At 41.1% G+C, this 18284-nt stretch overlaps 1 protein-coding gene across 1 annotated transcript in view; it reads left to right on the top strand.

Annotated features, from left to right (window-relative positions):
• Positions 1-18284, top strand: part of CHM (CHM Rab escort protein) — a 67438-nt gene that overhangs the window by 9798 nt on the left and 39356 nt on the right. Inside the window, exons 2-7 of the mRNA XM_028714708.2 lie at positions 311-377; positions 6692-6764; positions 7353-7477; positions 11109-11511; positions 15277-15393; positions 17304-17424. Of these exons, the coding sequence (XP_028570541.2) occupies positions 311-377; positions 6692-6764; positions 7353-7477; positions 11109-11511; positions 15277-15393; positions 17304-17424 (906 nt within the window). The remainder of the gene's footprint in view (positions 1-310; positions 378-6691; positions 6765-7352; positions 7478-11108; positions 11512-15276; positions 15394-17303; positions 17425-18284) is intronic.

Raw genomic sequence — 18284 nt, 5'->3', positions numbered from 1 at the left:
AGCCCTGGGACCAAATGCAGCTCTCTGGACTGCTTTATATAGCCCTTGGGACTCAACTTCCCCATGCAGCGCCCTTCCCCACTCCTGCTCTGTGGTCTTCTTGAGTGCTTCTGCCTGGCTGGAATGTTTGCCTAAAGGTGGGGGAGAAGAGGTAAACAGGGATGGAAAAGAGAACTTTAAAATATTAGAACCCCCCCCCCCATTAAAAGCTTCATGATTCCTTCCTCTGAATGTAGGGAGGATGTGCCAGAAGGGGCAGCTCTCAGCTGGTCTGGTATAACAGTGGTGCCCATTTCTCCCTCCCTCACAGGTTTGCCTGAATCTATCATAGCAGCCGCATGTTCAAGAAGTGGCCAACGGGTTCTCCACGTGGATTCGTAAGTCTTCTAACTAATTGCCATCTTTTGTTACATGTTGTGGGACTTAATGCTTGTCTTCTTGCGCATAACAGATTGTGGTTTCACCTTGTATTAACTGTTGTATGATACCTTTAGGGACATTTATTTTTGTTGTGATCACTAAACAACATGATATTATCTGAGACACATTCCCCTGGAATTAGTTTAAGTATCCCCCTTTTTTGCAGTTTACACTGGAGCTTTTGGGTGAGATTCCCTCACCCCTTTCAGTATCTCATTGGTTGTATGGGACCTTGTGATGAATGATGGATAAGAAATACTTTAAATAAATAAGTAGGAAAACATGGACTCTCATATGTCAGTTGTTCACCTCTTCCAGGAGTGAGAACATTTGCAGGAGAGTGTGTGAGAGCCTGCAAATCTCTCTTTAGCCATGGTGTTAGCCTGTGAGGGAATAACAACTGAATATCGCCCTTCTCTGAATTGGGACTGGCAGAGGATTGGTAGGAAGGCTCAGATATAGGCAGCACCTAACCCTATTTTATATGTTCTTGAATACACTTAAAGTAGCCTTCTGATTTCAAAACTGTGCATGTATTTAAAGTGAATAAATCTCTTTATATACCGTTATTCCTAAAGAATATCAGAGTTGTTTACAGCAATTGTACATATAAAGCCATACAGTAAAAACACTATAAAAGGTTACTGTCAAAAACCGGCTAACTATTTTGGAAATACGATGGCTTAATTGCCAGTATAAGCCTGATGGAATAGAGAGGTTTTCAGCAGGTGTTTAAAAGGTGGCACAGAAGGTGCCTGTTGAATCCCTGTTGGAAGAATATTTCACAGTACTGGGCCAGTAGCACTACAGGTTCATTTTATTATTGTCAATCAAGCCTCAACAACTCAGTGAACAACCAACGATGCTCCTGCAGTGATTGAGCTGGGATAACGGTTAAATCCAGTCAAAGGCAACTATGGGGTTGCAGTGGTCATCACACTTTTCAGGCCGAGGGAGCTGGCGTTTGTCCACAGACAGCTTTCTGGGTCATGTGGCCAGCATGATTAAAATGCTACTGGTGTATGGAGGACTGTGATGAGTACCAGAGTGCATGGAAACACCATTTCCCACTCCAGTTGTACCTTTTTATCTACTTGCACTGGTGCGCTTTCAAACTGCTAGGTTGGCAGGAGCTGGGACAGAGCAATGAGAGCTCACCCCATCGTGTGGATTCGAACTGCCAACCTTCTGATCAGCAAGTCCAAGAGGCTCAGTGGTTTGGACCACAGCGCCACCTGCATCCCTTGATTGAGCTGGGATATAAGGATTCAGGCATAACTTGTTCAGGGCTTTGTAAATTGATACAAGGAACTTGAAGCCGGCTGAGTAGTAGATGGGCAGCCAGTGCAGATGTTTTAACAATAGTGTCACATGTTGTTTGCCAGATGCCCCCATCAGCAATCTATATGCTACATTCTGCTCCAGCTGGAGCTTTCAAACCAAGCTGAAGGGCAGCCCCATGTAAAATGCATTGCAGTAATCCAACTTTGAGGTTACCACCATACGAACTACAATGATCAGGCTATCCCTGTCCAGGAATGGCCGCAGCTAGTGAACCATGCTAAGTTGGTAAAATGCACTCATACCCACAGAGAATACTTGGGCCTCTAATGACAAAGATGTATCCAGGAGTACCCCCCCCCCCCAAGCTACTCTTGCTCCTTCAGAGGGAATGCCACCCTATCCAGAGCAAGTGGTTTTCCAATATCCCGGTAAACGAGAAATGGACCTGGAAAAATGTATTAAGAATTGTCAACTCTCTAAAGCACTGTCTGAACACTTTGAGTAAGTAAAATATATCTAATAATTCTCATCTTCTATTGAAATGCAGCTTACAATGGGATGTTTCCCCCTCCCGTTACAGTAGCTATGTGTTTTGAGTCCTTCCAGATCAAATTGCATAAAACACATTTCCCACTTTCATTTATTGTGGCTGGACAGGTACCTGTTGCTTCTAAGAGCGTTTGCAAGACAGGGATAGGCTTCCATCAATAAATAAAACTAAAATTTGGAGAAATAAAAGATGAAAACTACCACTTGGATTTGCTCCTCAAAATTTAAATCCATAAATCCTAAACAATATTCTTGGGTGTTATGGCATACGAGAAGGAGGAATGGAATATTGGTCCCACTTGTAAATCTGATCCTCGCTATGCTGTGTAAACTTTAAATCTCTCCTTTCTGATAGGAGTTAGATAGAAAGCATAATGGGAGGGGGGCAGCGAGAAGCTGTGAGTCAAATGAAACTTTTGAAGTACTTTGTGTGCCAATGCTGCCTGGATTCATTACCCTGGGTGGATCTTATTACTTTTAATCTCCCGCCACTGTTTTGCGTTTATCATAATATACCGCTTATGTGATGATGGTAGATGGTCTGAAGTGGACCATTATAAACCACTGAGTAGCACCTCTGTTGATTTATAAACACTGTCCAAGCATCCCCCATCAAGAACAGCTAATCTTATTCAAAATAGTCACTTCCATTGCAGCCTGGCCATAAATTCCGGTAGTCATGTTTTAAAACCAAAGTTAGCTTCTGCCAAATTGTAATTGAAGGGGGCTCTATTTCTGGGTGCTAGCTATCCGTCTCAATAAAATGTTTTTGAAAAAAAAATGTGGTTCTTTTTCAGAGAGCTACATTTACTGTAGATATTAATGAGCTGTTGACGTGTGAAATTTCAAGGATAGATGCTAAGTGATTTAGAAAAGTAATTTGCAATTCGGAACGTGAGACTTGGCATTGACTTTAAATTTGAAGTTGTGAAAGTTGAGAATTGAATGCAGTTGTGAAAGCGATTTGTTTATGCATGAAGATCTTTCTTCCTAGTGACCTCCCTCCTCCCCTCCCCTCCCCTCCCCCTCCCCCAAATGTTCTTGTTTTAGGGGACTTTGCTCTTGTTCGTAAATTCTGGATGCATTGGTGGAATAACCAAAGCAAAGGGAAGGCAGCATATTTCTTCAGGTTGTCTATTTCGTGTCTGACAGTAAAATTTGGTTTATGAGTCTAATCATTTTGTCACAGTACAAAGAAATAAGCTGTTGAACTAGGGATGTAAAACCTCCAGAAAATTTGAAGCTTAGGGTGGGGGATTTCTTCCTAGTTCTTTTTGTGGGAGCACTGGAGATTTTGGGGAAAATATAAACATATGCAACACTTTCTTTCTTATGAAACTTAAACTTATTACTGCTTTGACAACATAAAATGGTTTCTTCATACCTTAGTTGGCATATAAAATTGTCCTGTTCGGCATATTTATGAAATTTACATAGCAGTCTGCAAAATATTGCACGCTTTGTTTAGTGGAGCTTACTCCCAGCTAAGTTCACAAAGGTTTGTAACCACAAAGTAAAAATTGCTTTGGCTCCCACCCTTTATACACTTACCTAAATCTAGTTGGAAAACTGGGGGCAGGTGGGAATAGATAGATCCTCCCCACTTCCCTTCACTGCTCTCTAGTCAGCTTACTTGTTACATTCATAGAATCATAGAATTCTGGAGCTGGAAGGGACCCTGAGGATCTTCTAGTCCAAATTCCCTGCAATGCAGGAATAGGCAGCTGTCTCACTTTGCTTTTTTAATCAGTTAAACCATTTGACATAAAAATAAGTTTGGGTATTACCAAAACCTCAGTATAGGTGCCTTAGTGAAATACTAGAAATAACAGAATAGTTCCAAGCCAAATTTATCCCTCATTCTTGGAAGGAAAGTCCCTCTTTTTAATATTTTTATTTTCAATTCATTGTTGTGGTAGTGTACCAGTTGTAACATATGAGGGTGTTTACCCGAATAGCCACCATGCCATGCAAATCCACCTAGTTATCTTTGTGGGAGGCTCAAACTTTATCTTCTCATTTGTTGGGCAGGGATAATCCATAAAATCAGCTCTGATGTATGATCATCCTGATCTACATGGCAAAAGCCATATGTTGGTCATGTAGACCAAATACTAGAAAAACTCATCCTGTTCCAAATTTCTGATCTTGCCCTTTTTGAGTAGAAGCAATCACAAAATGGCTTTTTGGGCACACATTTATTCTTACTTCACTGCCACATTAACTTAGATGGCATTAAAGGGGAGAGGGGGTTAGATAGATCTGTCTTCCTAGTATTTATCAGCATCTGTTGACTATGACAGCTACATGGAACCTCCATTTGGCCTTAAATTTCCTCTTCCCTCGTGTGTGTGTATGAAAAATCTGAGGAGGTTGGTGGTGAGCTTGCCAGAAGCACCTGATCTTTTCCTCAGTGGCCACAGACTGTTGGACCATTGGTCTGGTCCAACAGGTTGCTTTTACACTAAAGTTGACCCAGTTCTGCTGCTGATGTGTGAAAACGATCTAACGTTAGTAATTCATTGTTTCTTTTTTTCAGTGATACGAAAAGTTTAAAGAAAAGTATGAGGTGTACAAAGAAGCTGACTAGCCCTCATACCATTTTGGGATGAGATGGCAATCATCTGCCCTTCAGATCTTGTCGGACTCCAAATCCCATCAGCCAGCATGGCCTATGACCAGGACTAATGGGAGTTGTAGTCCAACAACAGCAGAAGGGCCACAGGTTCCCTATATCCCTATCTAATAAGTGCTTCAGCCAAGTGATTAGTTGAAATTTAGGATTAGGCCCAGAAGTCCTTTTACATTCTTGCCTTAAATTCAATTTGACCGGGTCGGTAACAAGAGACAGCTTATTAAGGTGACAGGAGACATGCACACACACTCCAGAGATCAAACGGGAGAGACAAATGCTGGCCGCTCTCTGGAGAAATCATAAAGCAACAGCAACTTCTCAGGCATCAGCAGCTTTGATTTGTTTTTCCAGGACTATTACAGTATCGAGAGGTGTAACTTTCCTAATTGACATTTACAAAAGAACTGTTCTTGCCCCCTCTTGCAAGTCTACTGTTAAATTTGCATCAGTGACACAGTTCTTTTGACCACACAGTTATGAAGGTCTCCTGTCTCTGTCAGACAGAAACGTGCTTCAGATGTAACACTAAACCATGGTTCACATTATAGAAGCAAGCATGCATAAGATTTGGGCTTGCATGCTTCCCTCCTCTCTTTCCCCAAATAATCCAGGGAACTGTGGTTTACCCTTCACAGAGCCACAGTTCTCAGCTCCCTTAAACGATAGTCCCCATGATTTTGGGGGGAAGCCATGTGCATTAAATGTACTTTAAATATGTGCATGCATATGCTAAGTGGGATTTCCTGTGAGCTTGGATTGGGGTAACCCTTTAGTGCCCTCTGTAACTCCTTGTGCTTCTCTGTGGCAAACTGAGTACATTTTTCACAGCACACAAATGCACACTTAATTTGATGCACACTTAATCCTTTTATCAGGTCATATAACTCAACATTTCTTCGTGCAACCTGTGTTTTTATTGTTAAATGGGGACAAAAAAGCTGTTTGTAGCCAACCTAGTCTGAGTTGCTTCAAGAGGCTCTGTTGAAAATTTAGAAGCCACAGTGCCCATGTTTTTCTGTAGTGGCCCTTTCCCTCCAGATGACCAGGGGCTTTCAGCCTTCTGCAGATTAGGTATATTCTAATGACAGAAACTAAATTAAGAGTTGGAAGAAAACCTGGCCCTTCTATTTTCTCAACTAAAGAGCAGCCTTTGATGGTGCTGCTGTTCTTGAATGATGCAGAGGCACTTGACAGTGGCTATGCACAGAAGTGCTAGGAATATCATATCTTATTCTTTTGTTCTACAATTGACTCTCATTTTTGGGGGTGGGTATCATTTTTAAGGTGGAAAAATGCAAATGTGTTTTCAGAGTGTATGGGTTTTATTAAAAGCAGAAACAAAAAGTCACCCCCACACTCAAAAAACACCCAGCCCAAAATTCTACCAATGCTACATGTATATTAAGTGGAAACTGTAAACTTTGCTTATTTGGGATTGCTATGATGTGTTTTTGCTTTTCTTTTAACCTCTTCTGTTCCTGTGTACACATGGAAGCCTTTTTGGTAGCACAACTTACTCACTTCATTTTGCTTGTGAACCATTAGATCAGACTCTGTGTTTATTTCCTGTTTTTATGTGCTTTTATACTAGTACTTTTACTAACTTTGCATTGCATATTTGCTTTAATGATATTCATTTTTTTTCTGTTGTTCACTGCAAAGAGGTTTTTTAAAAAATACTAAGTAGTTTGTAAATTATGTTTAAATAATTGCAATAGAATCTTTGCAAAAATGAAAGCTTACCCCATTAGTTATTCTTTTTTTCTTTTCTCTCCCGCTTCCCCTCCCCCATTTCCACAATAGAAGACAATACTATGGAGGAAACTGGGCAAGTTTTAGTTTCTCTGGATTATTGTCTTGGATAAAAGAGAACCAGGTAAGCAGTAGTGATTTTGTATCGTGCTAAATGTTCAGCCTTTTCGTTAAAAAAAATCATTCAGTATCTATTTTAGAATATGTAGGTTTTATCAACCATGCTATATCCCATATGTTTTTATATCCTTGCAAAATGTCACCTGCTATATCTGATTTCCAATTTCTTGCTGTGACTAGGCTGCAGTAATCATTGCTCTTGCAACTTCCAAGTTTTCCTTGTTTATTGTGCCTTTCAGATATTTCAATAAACATTTTGGTGTTAAGATTCTATTGCTGCCGAGAATCTTATTTACAACCCTCTGCAATGTCTTTTTTAAACTACAGTATGAACATAGGAACCTTCCAGATCTGTTTACTTTGACCTCTCATTTCATAACCACACACACACACATCTGCAGGATACATAGACTGGAAAAATTCAGTGTATGGAAAGGTTCTGGTATAACCCCTGCTCCTCACACTGCTAAAGAAAGTGAATTAAATATTTCTTTCTCCAACTTCCTAACATTTAAATAAAGCCAAAACAACATATGCTCATTTTTAAAAAAAGTTTAATGAAACACTTCTGTTCTTTCTTTGCATATTCAAGAAAACGGCTGACCCCTGTGAGGGAAACTCCCGCTGGGAAGAACTGATCCTTGAAAATGAAGAAGGTATTCCTCTGAACAAGGCAGACCAAACCATTCAGAATGTTGAAGATTTCTGCTATGTCAGGTGAGTGCTTCCTGTTCTGCACATAAATGGTGTATGTGGAGGCACATTTTGAACAGGGAAGCCAATGGGCCAGCTGTGTGAGCTTGCTCCTCCATGGTGAAACCTGCTCCCCCAACTTAGACCCGATAAAGGAAGGTTTGGGGCTCACTGCTGTTACCACAGCTGGCTTCAGAGATGCCACAAGCAGTTTGTTTTATTTTATTTAGAATAGTTGTAGCATATCCTTCATCTATACAGATACCAAAGTGGGTTGCGGAACATAAATAAAATAATAAAATGTCCAACAATAAAACACACCGTTAAAAAGAAACAGCTAAAAATGTAATTGCAGGCTAAACAATATCAGCTTACAATTCCTGGGCAAACAAAGAAGCTTTAACCTGGTGTCAGAATGAAGGCAATTTCTGTGTCTGGCATGTTTGTGAGTGTTGGGCATTCTGTAATTGGGGCATCACTATAGATGAGGCTGTCTCATTCCACTGCTTGACAAGCTTCCTTCAGTAGTGGAGTGTGGAAAAGAGCCTCCCCAGAAGATCTCAAAGTACAGGCAGGCTTTGATAGGGAGAGGAGATTCTTCAGGTATTTGGATCTGAAACCCTAAAGGTGAGTACCAGCCCCTTGAACTGGACTCAAAAAGTGAATAGTGAACTCCTATAAATTCTTTAGACTCATTGTTTGGCTTCGTATTGTGTCCAGTATTTGGCTGACAGAGTGTCTTGCTCCTGACAAACCACAAGCTAGAACCAAGGAGTGTTCTTGGGTTTATAGTTTGTGGGTTTTTCCTGGAGGCATACATTGAGTTTGGACAATGCACTTAACCAAACTGTAGCATAGCTCATGGCAGCACACCTGCAAGAAGGCCAGAGGAAGAGCACAATTCCTCTGTGGGAAACCTTGTGCATCCATGCTAAACCATGGTTTGGTTTAGTGTTACATGTGAACCAATTCACTCACTTCCTAGTTTAAGCAAACCATATCCAATCCATGCAGACCAGCACTGAGGACAGTTTGCCTGTTACATCAGAACAGGCTCTTTGTCTTGAATAAGTGTTATTTGATTTTATGTTATGTATCTAAAAAATTAAAATTGGAAATAAAAAACCCTCTTCCTTTTAATAACTTAATGTTCAAGAGAGAGAGCTGATCACAGCAGTTCTGACGGTTTACATGCTTCGGTTAGTTTTTGCCATTGTTGCTTAATTTCCCTGAACTCCTATGAAGTTGCCATTAAACATTTATTTTGAAAGAATAAAAACAGCTGGGTTGCAGTGGTAATATAGTGCACAAAGCCGAAATGAATGGCCACAGAACAAAGTGCATCCATCAAAGTGGAAGAAAACCATCTCCGCAACAAGCGGTATTGAAAAAAAGGCAAATGGTTGAAAAATAAATAGTGAACACCTGTGCTGCATAAATTAACCAGCTGGTTGGCAATTTTTCTTTTGACCTATCGGAAGGGGTGGCTGTTACGAGGCATTAATAAGACACGTTGGCTTTGAGAGATTCTTTTGTTAGTACCATTAATTAATGAATGACGCTAGATAATGTTCAGAATTTACACCACAATTTGTGCTGCACATGTATCCTTGTGAATTAGTATTACAGGTTTAAACAAACAAACCTCCATCTGCACATAAGATTTAAACTTCGATGTCTCTCCCGCCCCCCCGAGCCCGGTTTTTATAGCCATAGTTCTGTTGAAGAATTAAGTTTTATACAAAAATATTTTGGTTGTTATAAGGTTGTCGGGAATCCTTGAATAGTCACACTGTCAGCAGGTTTAAAAGCTGCAGCTAATGTACTTCTGAATGTAGCTGTGTTCACATATTGTTTTAGAAAGTGAGAATTTGGTCAGTCTGCATTAAAATGAGAACCAAACTCCCATATCTGTAGTTGGGAGTAGGAGGTTGTTCCATAGGCTTCCTGGAAACTGTGAGCTTTGAGGATAAACTCCAAAGAAGCCAAGGAGGCGTTCTGAGAACAGCCTCTGTCTCTTCCTTTTCCTCCCCTTGCCCCTCTCCTCTTAGGACCAATAGCAGCTATCAGGGGAGGAATGATTTTAATCGTGGAAAATGTAGAGAGGATAAAAATATTTCTCACCTAGTATTGTTTTCCCAATTCAGTTTGCAGCCCACCCTCACCCCTGCAGCTGTGTTAAAAATATATATGACAAAAACCCTGCCTGTCGCTTGTAGCCTAACCCCTCAGCCCTGAGTTGAAAATACATTGTTACTGGCAACAATATTTCTGAAATAATACATTTAGGTGAAGCCCATAAAGCTGACCTGGGCCGAGGGATGTGATGAGTTTTATTTCGGCCCAGCTCACTCGGGGGCTTCTCTTGCAAAAAACCTAGTGTGGCTGCTAATTAGATCAGAGATAGACATAAGAAGACCTAAAAAATTAAATAGCTTTTACCTCTGGCAACTGGGGAAACTCTGCCTTTTATTGATAAGTTTTACTGCTGTATCATTTCAGATCACCTTTCAGATTGCAGTTCATTTGTTGATGGCTAGGCTTAAAACATTTACTTGGAGGATTAATGGCTAAGTGGTTGAGATAAAAAGATAATGCAAAATGGTTGGTGAACTCTTCCTCTCCCGCCCCCCACTAATAATGACACTGATTTGATTCATCTCTGCTGGTAGCCTAAACTGAAATCCCAAGTTCAAAAGTGCTAGTTGCTGAGGTAGACTTCATTGAAGTTGAAGATTAAAAAGGAAAATGAGCTTGAAATGTGGAGTGTGTCCTTAGAAGGAGAATGTTAAGGATTTTGCCATTAAGGAAGAAAGGAGGATGCCAAAGACTTGTTACATCTGCTGACCTTGCTCTTTTGACCTCCTTACCTTTATCATGATAGGCAGCCACAAGATTAATGGTCACAGCAGTAAGATTTAAAGCATGCCTTCATTATGTTTCATTAAAGGCCATGGGTGGATCGGTAATAAAGATGAAGATTTTGTTTCCATATATGCGTGTGCGCGCATGTACACACAAGCCACTTTTAATTATGGCTTTGCGCACAATCCATGATGCACAGCTCCTTTTATCCATCGTCCCTGTGGCGTGATATTCTTCCATCCAAGCTGGTCATTCACTTCCCTCAACAAAGCTGTATTGTATTTTGTTGCTGGCACCTCCCCACTGAGCCCTTTGCGAACATTCTGTTACATCACAGCTGTTCAGCCAATCAGTGGCTGGGGGTGAGACCTGTGCACATGCACCCTGTTCACGCTGTTACTTGGGACTTGTAACAAAATATTGCATTGTGGAATGCTGCTATTCAGAATTCCAGCCGCTTTGTTCCATTACACCATCACTGTTGTCTTCTGTCCCTTCTGCCCAACAGCAGTCACTATCCTTTAGCAATGTCCATGCTTTATCCTAGTGGGGCTACCACTATCTTAATCATTTGTGCTGTTTTTGGTAATGTAAGCAACGACACACTCTGAATGTTAGAAATAGAGGAGATGGTATGTCTTGTCTTGTGCATCTGTAGGCAAAGCAGACATGGCTCTTATGATGTTTCAGTCAGTTGGTTGAAATAGCTGTCGTACCCAGAAAGTTGCAAGATAGCTTTGGGGACTTATTTTCATCTCTTCTCTCCCTCTCTCTCCCCTTGAAAAATCAGTCAGGATCTAGCTGAAGATGTGGAAGAAGCTGGTGCACTTCCGAAGGCCCCTGCCTCTGTTGCTTCTGCTTCTAGTGAGGTTATAGAGGAAGTCTCTGGCACCCCAGAGGCTGAGGAAAAGTGCTTTCCTTTGGAGGATCAGCCATCGGGGACCAAAGATGAAGAAACATTCCCTGACAGTGCTGCAGGAAGTGAACCAGAATGTACAGCTGACCACGAAGCTGTTGAAGTGACCTCTCTGGGGGAGAAACCCTGTGACAATGTAACGCCTGGTCAGTCAGTACAGGAAGTGGAAAATAACGAAGCTGCATCAATAGTGGAAGCTGCAGCTGAACCAAGGAAAATTACTTATTCCCAAATTGTTAAAGAAGGGAGACGATTTAATATTGATTTAATTTCTAAGGTAGGGAACTCATTGCCTATGTTTTCTTTATTAACCCTGCACCCTATGTTTGCTTCATTGAAAATATTCCTTTGGAAACTTCACAGGCAATGCAAGATAATTACGATGATACTGGGACCTAGTATTCTGCTCTAAAGAACATAGGTCACTTTATAAAAGAACATTTTGTGGGGGTTTTAAATAGACACACATGCTCTCTTAAAAAAAATGAACCAAAGCTAAAGTATCTGCTAAAAGCACACTTTGCTTTGGGGATAGGACAACCATATTGGGTCTCAAAACAAGACACTTCTTGCACCTTTTCCTTTAGGAATGTTGGTTTGCTGATCAGGGATTTGGGTTTTTGTAGGGAGAACTGTACTACATGTTCTCTGAAAGCTATGTGCTTTTGAAGAAACTGTAATTCCAGAAAACAAAAAACAACTACTGTGCTGTCGTACTATTCTAACTCTCTTCTACCTTGTTGCGAGAAATATTATTGCAGGATGAACCATTGGGGAGAATAAAATGTTATGGTTTGGTGCACATGCTTAATGATAGTCGTTACTTTTGCCTTATGAAGTCATGTGAAGTTGCAGACATAGTACTTGTGGCAGTGCTAAACAGAGACAGGGTCCAAAGAGTCCCAAAACTAGTTCTGTGGCTTCCAGATGACATTGGGTTTGAGTTTCCCATACAGTCCCCCCACTGCCCCTATAGCTCAGTAGTAGAGCATCTGCTTTGCATGGTAGGAGAAAGTCCCAAGTTCATTCCTCAGCATCGCCTGGTAGGGCTGGTAAAGCCCTCTGCTTAAAACCCTGGGGAACCACTGCTGCCCATTCCAGACAATACTGAGCTAGATGTACCAATGGTCTGAGCTGGTATAAGGCAGCTTCTTATGTCCCCCACATTCCACCTGTTGTAACTGTGTGGGGGTTTGCTGGCAAATTACGGTAAGTCACTCAGTCAGAGCTCTCCCAGATTCTGCGACTCTGGCCTAGCTTCCTTTGGATTTTGCTCTAATCAGGCAACCAGTCTCCCACATCTCTTGCTAGGCCTTATAAAGTTCTCTCCTCAAGACTTTGAGAGTGATGGCATTGCATAAGTAACTTTCTTCAGTGGAGCATTGCTTCTTCTTTTTTTAAAAGTTAAGTCATCCATCTTGCGCTGTGGTTTTTTACATTCATGTCCTTCCCAGAATGTGTAATAAATTTTTAGCTTATATAAAGTGAGCAAAGGTACTAGAAGATTAAGTTTTATGGTTTTAACTTGTAACCGTTGTGAGCACACTGCTTGCTGGGATATTGAGGAAATGAGGACAGTAGTTTAAGCCTCAAAAAGACGGAAATTGAGGGAGAGAAAATGTATAAAGAATGCATGGAAATAATGGCATGAGCTTCATGAACCTGCATGGAATCACTTTACTTGCCCACCCACCCACTTAGCACAACCAGGGGAACAAACCAGGAAGCCACCATTAACTGGAGCTTCTCATCACCCGCAAATGGATAAGTGTAAGGAAGTTGGTTTTCAAAACCTGGCTGGTTTGGAAGCTATTAACCATAGTTACCAATTGACACATAACAGGACACATTGCAACCTCTTAGTTTGTTTTCCCTGCTTGCACAAAGGGAGGAGCCAAAGAGGTTTTGTACAGGTCGATAAAAGCTAATGCATTGTCTAAATGCAACCAGAATGTACAAGTTTGAAACCTCCAAAAACTGGCAAGTATGTTATGCAGTAGAAATGGAAAGAAGATCTCCAGCTATTTCTCGATGGCATGGATAGCTCCCATAAGATTCTCTATTTTTATTTATCAAACCTAGGGCACTCCCTGACTTTCAGTATTTTGGGATGGGATTCAGTTGCACCCTGGCAAAATTCAGATTGTTCAGTTGATTTCACACTCTTGGGCAACAAACCTACTTCCCCAAACAATCAGATTTTATGCTTTAAGGAAAGTGAAAAGAAAATGCCCTGGGATTACATTTGCTTTAATGCAGCTCCACCTAACTTCCACGCAAATAATTTGAAATTAATGCTCATTAAATAGCCAATGTCATCTGATCTCCCTGCAAATAAATCAGGATAAATGCTGTTTAAACAGATTGTTTGGGTTTGGAAGTACCCTGTGTTCCAGGAAGTTTAGTTCCTAAGGATAAGAATACTGTATAGGAAAAGCCCTGGTGGATCAGGCCAAATCCTCATCTAGTTCAACATCTTGTTCTCTCATTGTCCTCACCTCCAGGTAGACCAAACTGGCATTGGTTGCTGCCTCCCTTTATTTCTGATTACCAGATGGCTTGCAGCCTGACTGCATCCTTTCTTCTGCTCTTTTCAGTTCTTTGGCTGGGATCACATTCTCTGCATTTACTGTTTATGCACAGAGGCTCTTTAGCTCACCTCAAAACTGCCCTTCCTCTGCAGATTAAGGTGGCCTTTTGAAGCATCACCCCATGAGGCAGCCCAAAGTAAATACTGCACCCCTGAAAGTGCTTGAAACTCACATATTGGTGGGGGTAAACCATTTGGACCCTAGTTCGTGTGTTGCGGGTCTGGATACCCAGTAACTCACTATATAAAACAAGGATAGCCATTGTGGTACCCTCTACCCGCTAGATCACAATTTGCATCATTCCTAGCCAGCATGGCCGGGGATCAGGGATGATGAGAACTCATGGCGACTATCCCTGATGTAGATGACTTCTTCTGCCAAGATTGCATGAAAGGATTTGTGCCTCTTCTCTGACTTCCCCAAGGCTTTTCTCTTGACTATTTCAGCGAGAACCTATCCTTCATCTTTCTCTCTCTCTGCTTCTGGACAACAGTCAAAGCAGCCAGAAACTATGTGTGAGAGAATGTGTGAATTATGTGTCTTCTCCTCCTCCTCCTGGATTTAGTCTGTAGTAGATTCCCCCCTCCCTCTTCAGGTATGACCTGGAAATTTGAAAAGCATGATTCTCCCACTTAACTCGGGCACTCGTAGAAAAATCGGAAGCAGCCCTTCCAGGTTTCAACTCTTTGCATTTTACCTTTATTCTCCATCTTTTCTTTACCTTGAAGCCTCTGGCTTTGCTTCAAGTGAGCACAGGAGTGAACTTTTCAGTAAGGTAAAGTCAAATATGCAGCAGTTATTGCCCATAGAGTTATGGAGTGTAGGGGAGCATCCTTATTCCCCTCCACCAAATCTGGAAGAGTATGTGCCTTTTAATTTAAGTCCTGAACCAAGTAGGAATGACCCTGCTAATAGCTTTACACCCACACTGAAGCTGGAACTTTTGTAGTATATAGTATTAGTATATAGACAAATTCCAACTGCAACAAAATGTTGTTGTGTATCTTCCACCCTGAAAGCGATGCTGCTGTTCCAGCCAACCATTCTCTTAAAGCAGGGCATTTCATCTCCTCCTCCTTGTACTCTTTTGCAGCTGCATTAGGTGGTTGTTTCATTCTCATTGGGCAGTTTTATTTTGTTTTTGCAGGGTAGTGGTGGTTTGCTCCTTCTACTTTTTCAAGAATAAAGGGGGAAATCTCAAGGGTCCCCCAAGCATGCTGGCATTTACCTCTTGTTTTTCACTTGTCCCACTTTGGCTATAGCTCTGGCAGCATTTACTGTTATTCAAAGGCTTAAGATACAGAAGTAGTACTCCCACTGTTATCATATAAATGACACTTTTAATTTGCAAAAATGTGGAGCCTTGACAGTGTGTTCCTCTTCAACAATGCTAGAAAGAAGATAATTAAAATTAAGATTGTCTTCAAATATATATGTTTTCTTTTATGCAGTTACTGTACTCCCGAGGATTGTTGATTGACCTCCTAATTAAGTCAAATGTTAGTCGCTATGCTGAGTTCAAAAATGTCACCCGGATTCTTGCATTTCGAGAAGGCAGAGTGGAACAGGTAGGTACTGAAATGGACCTAACTGCAAAAGCTGAGCTTGCAATTCATTTGAAAGTGCAAATTTGACTAACATAAGTTTTTATGTAGCTATAATTCCTTTCACTCTACCACTTTCTCTGCTATACTGTACATTCTTTCATTCTTGGACTGGTTTGGATATAATGACCAGACCCTGATCTGGCTCGTCTAAGCAGGAACAGCTGCATGTTTTGAAGTGTCTTGAGTAAGTTGCTGTCATTGGGACCCCCTTTCTGAATGGGCCCATCTACTCACCACTGTCACTGCTACCCACTCACTTGCTTTCTCCCTCTGGTCCCAATCTTCACAACTTCCCAGAGGAAGTGTACAAGTCAAGTGAAGGTCCATGCTATATCCACATTCCTCCCTCTTATCTCTGCTTGCATGCCCAGTGGCAGTAAGGAAGAGAGAGAAGTGGAGCCAGGAGGCACCTGGGGTTGGCAGTGTGCCCTCAGTAGAAGCATGGGCTTTGGCACATTCCTAGTGATACCAACTGCTGATGCAGGCCTGGGATCAAAGTTTCAAGCTCACACACACTGTTTCCCCTCTACCCTCTCTCTTCCCCTTGTACATTCCATAGTTGGAAACTATGGTTTTAAATGGCCTTGTAGTTTTGATTTGGAGGGCAAGTGCAAACTAAAAATTTACCAATTCAGATAATAATGGTTTGCCCAGCAAAAGGAGTTGGGAAGGGAACTAGAGTGGAGAAGGCTAGATGAGGGAGCACATGTACCTGAGGTTTGGGAATATGTTAAGGAATTGGAAAAAGAGAATTAATTTGATTGGTGCTCCAAATCTCCCATTCTCACCCGGTTGACTGTTGATATAATAAATCTAATATTAGCAACAGATTTCCAAATAGTGCAGTTTTCCAAATTCATTATTTGCATTCAGTTGGGAAGGAGGTGCTAGAGCTTATTAGCAGAACTAAGAAAGGAAATGCCTTCTAATGTAACTCTGCAGTCAACAGGATGCAGACCGGAAAATCACATAAACCAAAATCATAGTTTTTGTGAGGACAATTGTGTCCTTGAAGGACACAATTGCCCAGCATTAAAGGTTGTTTAAAATGAAAGACCATCACATGAACCAACACCAAGTGTTTGTCTAGAAGAATAGCATATTAGTGGCTTATTATATGGGAGAAGAGAAGTCTAAGAGGCAGCAAACATGAGTTTTTGCAGACATCATGGTGCAGAAAAGACAGAATGTTTGCATTGATCTGAACACAAGTTTATAGGACTAGGAAAGAGCTGCAAGAGATTTCTCAAAAGTTGAGTGATTGCTCAAAAGACAATCCTTAAACTTGTTGAAATAGCACTTTTTAAATTCATAAAATCAGGCAGTTTCCCTCTGGAAGGAAGGTAGGTTGTGATCCATGCTGATAATCTTCAGAAATCTCTGAATTGGCTACGCCTGTATGTAATGACTGTTAGAAGGCGTGACTCATAAGGCAGGCGTAAATGTAATGTCCCCATTCTTCTTTACCATGGTTAAGCAATTGGGCTGTGGGATCCCTTCCCTCTCCCTATGTAACCATGATTAATATTAAACCAAGGTTCCCTCTTAATCAGCATTTAAATTTTGAGGAACAAACCATGGTTCTGAGAGGGCAGGAGGTAATTTGTACCTGCGAAGCATGGGACCAGGGAAGAGAGTGCAGAATCCCACAGCACACTCCAGACCTCCACTTAAGCATGGTTAAGTTATCTGACTATGGTGTTTGCAAGAGATTACATTTTTCAGACAGAAAAATCCCGTTTTTAAATGAATACTAAAAGAAAATGGTTTTTTTAAAAATTGCAGATTTCTCCAGTTCTGTGACACAGATCATTTCCTGGCCCTGACTGTGTTTGGAATGGTGGAAAATAAACCTCCAAATTATATTTCAGGTTCCATGTTCTAGAGCTGACGTCTTCAACAGCAAACAGTTGACCATGGTGGAAAAAAGAATGCTGATGAAATTTCTTACATTTTGTCTGGATTATGAGCAGCACCCTGATGAATATCAAGGTTTGTACCTATTTGTTGAACAGGAGAATCTCACAGGGCATTTTCATTTGATCTTTAAATGTCAGCACCTTTTGGCTCTCAGATGCTATACAAGATCTCCCAATTACCTCTGATGTGCTGAAGGAAGCCCCATGTGTGCAGGCTTTCCATTCACTTTATTGTTGGGGGACGCTCTGGGGCATGTGTGGAACCTTCCTAATCATTTGAGTTGATGTTGAAGCCTTTGAGCATGTGGAGCTCTGAGCATTTCTCCCCGCCCCCCTTTTATAATATTTTTTTATTTGGTTTTACAAATTAAAACGTATATTAAAAATTACAAGCAATAAAAAGGTAAATAAACAAAGATTTACCCCAATCTCTGGGCTTCCCCCCACCCTTGGGTTCTGTTGCTAGTGCTTTTTCTGCTGCATATTGTAAGTCACTCCAGTTTTTAAGTATCCCATATATCCCTAGTTCTTGTTACACTACAAGTGTTATTCAAATCCTGCTAAAGAGTTCAAGTATTTACAGTGGTCTCCAAGGTAAATTATAAATTTTCCCCATCCTTTGTGGAAATTCTGGTCTTCCTGGTTTCTGATTTTCCCAGTCATTTTCACCATCTCCACACAATCCATCAGTTTGGTCTGCCATTCCTCTCTGGTAGAAACTTTGTCTTCCTTCCATCTCCGGGCTAAGAGCATCCATCTAAGTGCATTTCTAATTCAGGCAATACATGTGGTTCCAATGCTGTGAGTTATGATTTTGTTCCTTGAGGCAAGAGAGAACAGCAAAAATGGGGTTGTTGTGCTTTAAGAAATGGGTAGGGAGGGCTTGTATCCAAAACAGTGTGAGCTAGTATGGTGTAATGGTTAGTGTCAGAC

Source organism: Podarcis muralis, chromosome Z (assembly GCF_964188315.1).
Source record: "Podarcis muralis chromosome Z, rPodMur119.hap1.1, whole genome shotgun sequence".
In the NCBI taxonomy this organism is placed as follows: Eukaryota; Metazoa; Chordata; class Lepidosauria; order Squamata; family Lacertidae; genus Podarcis; species Podarcis muralis.
The sequence above is the reverse complement of the archived record's forward strand: the minus strand, read 5'-3'. Positions and strand labels throughout refer to the sequence as shown.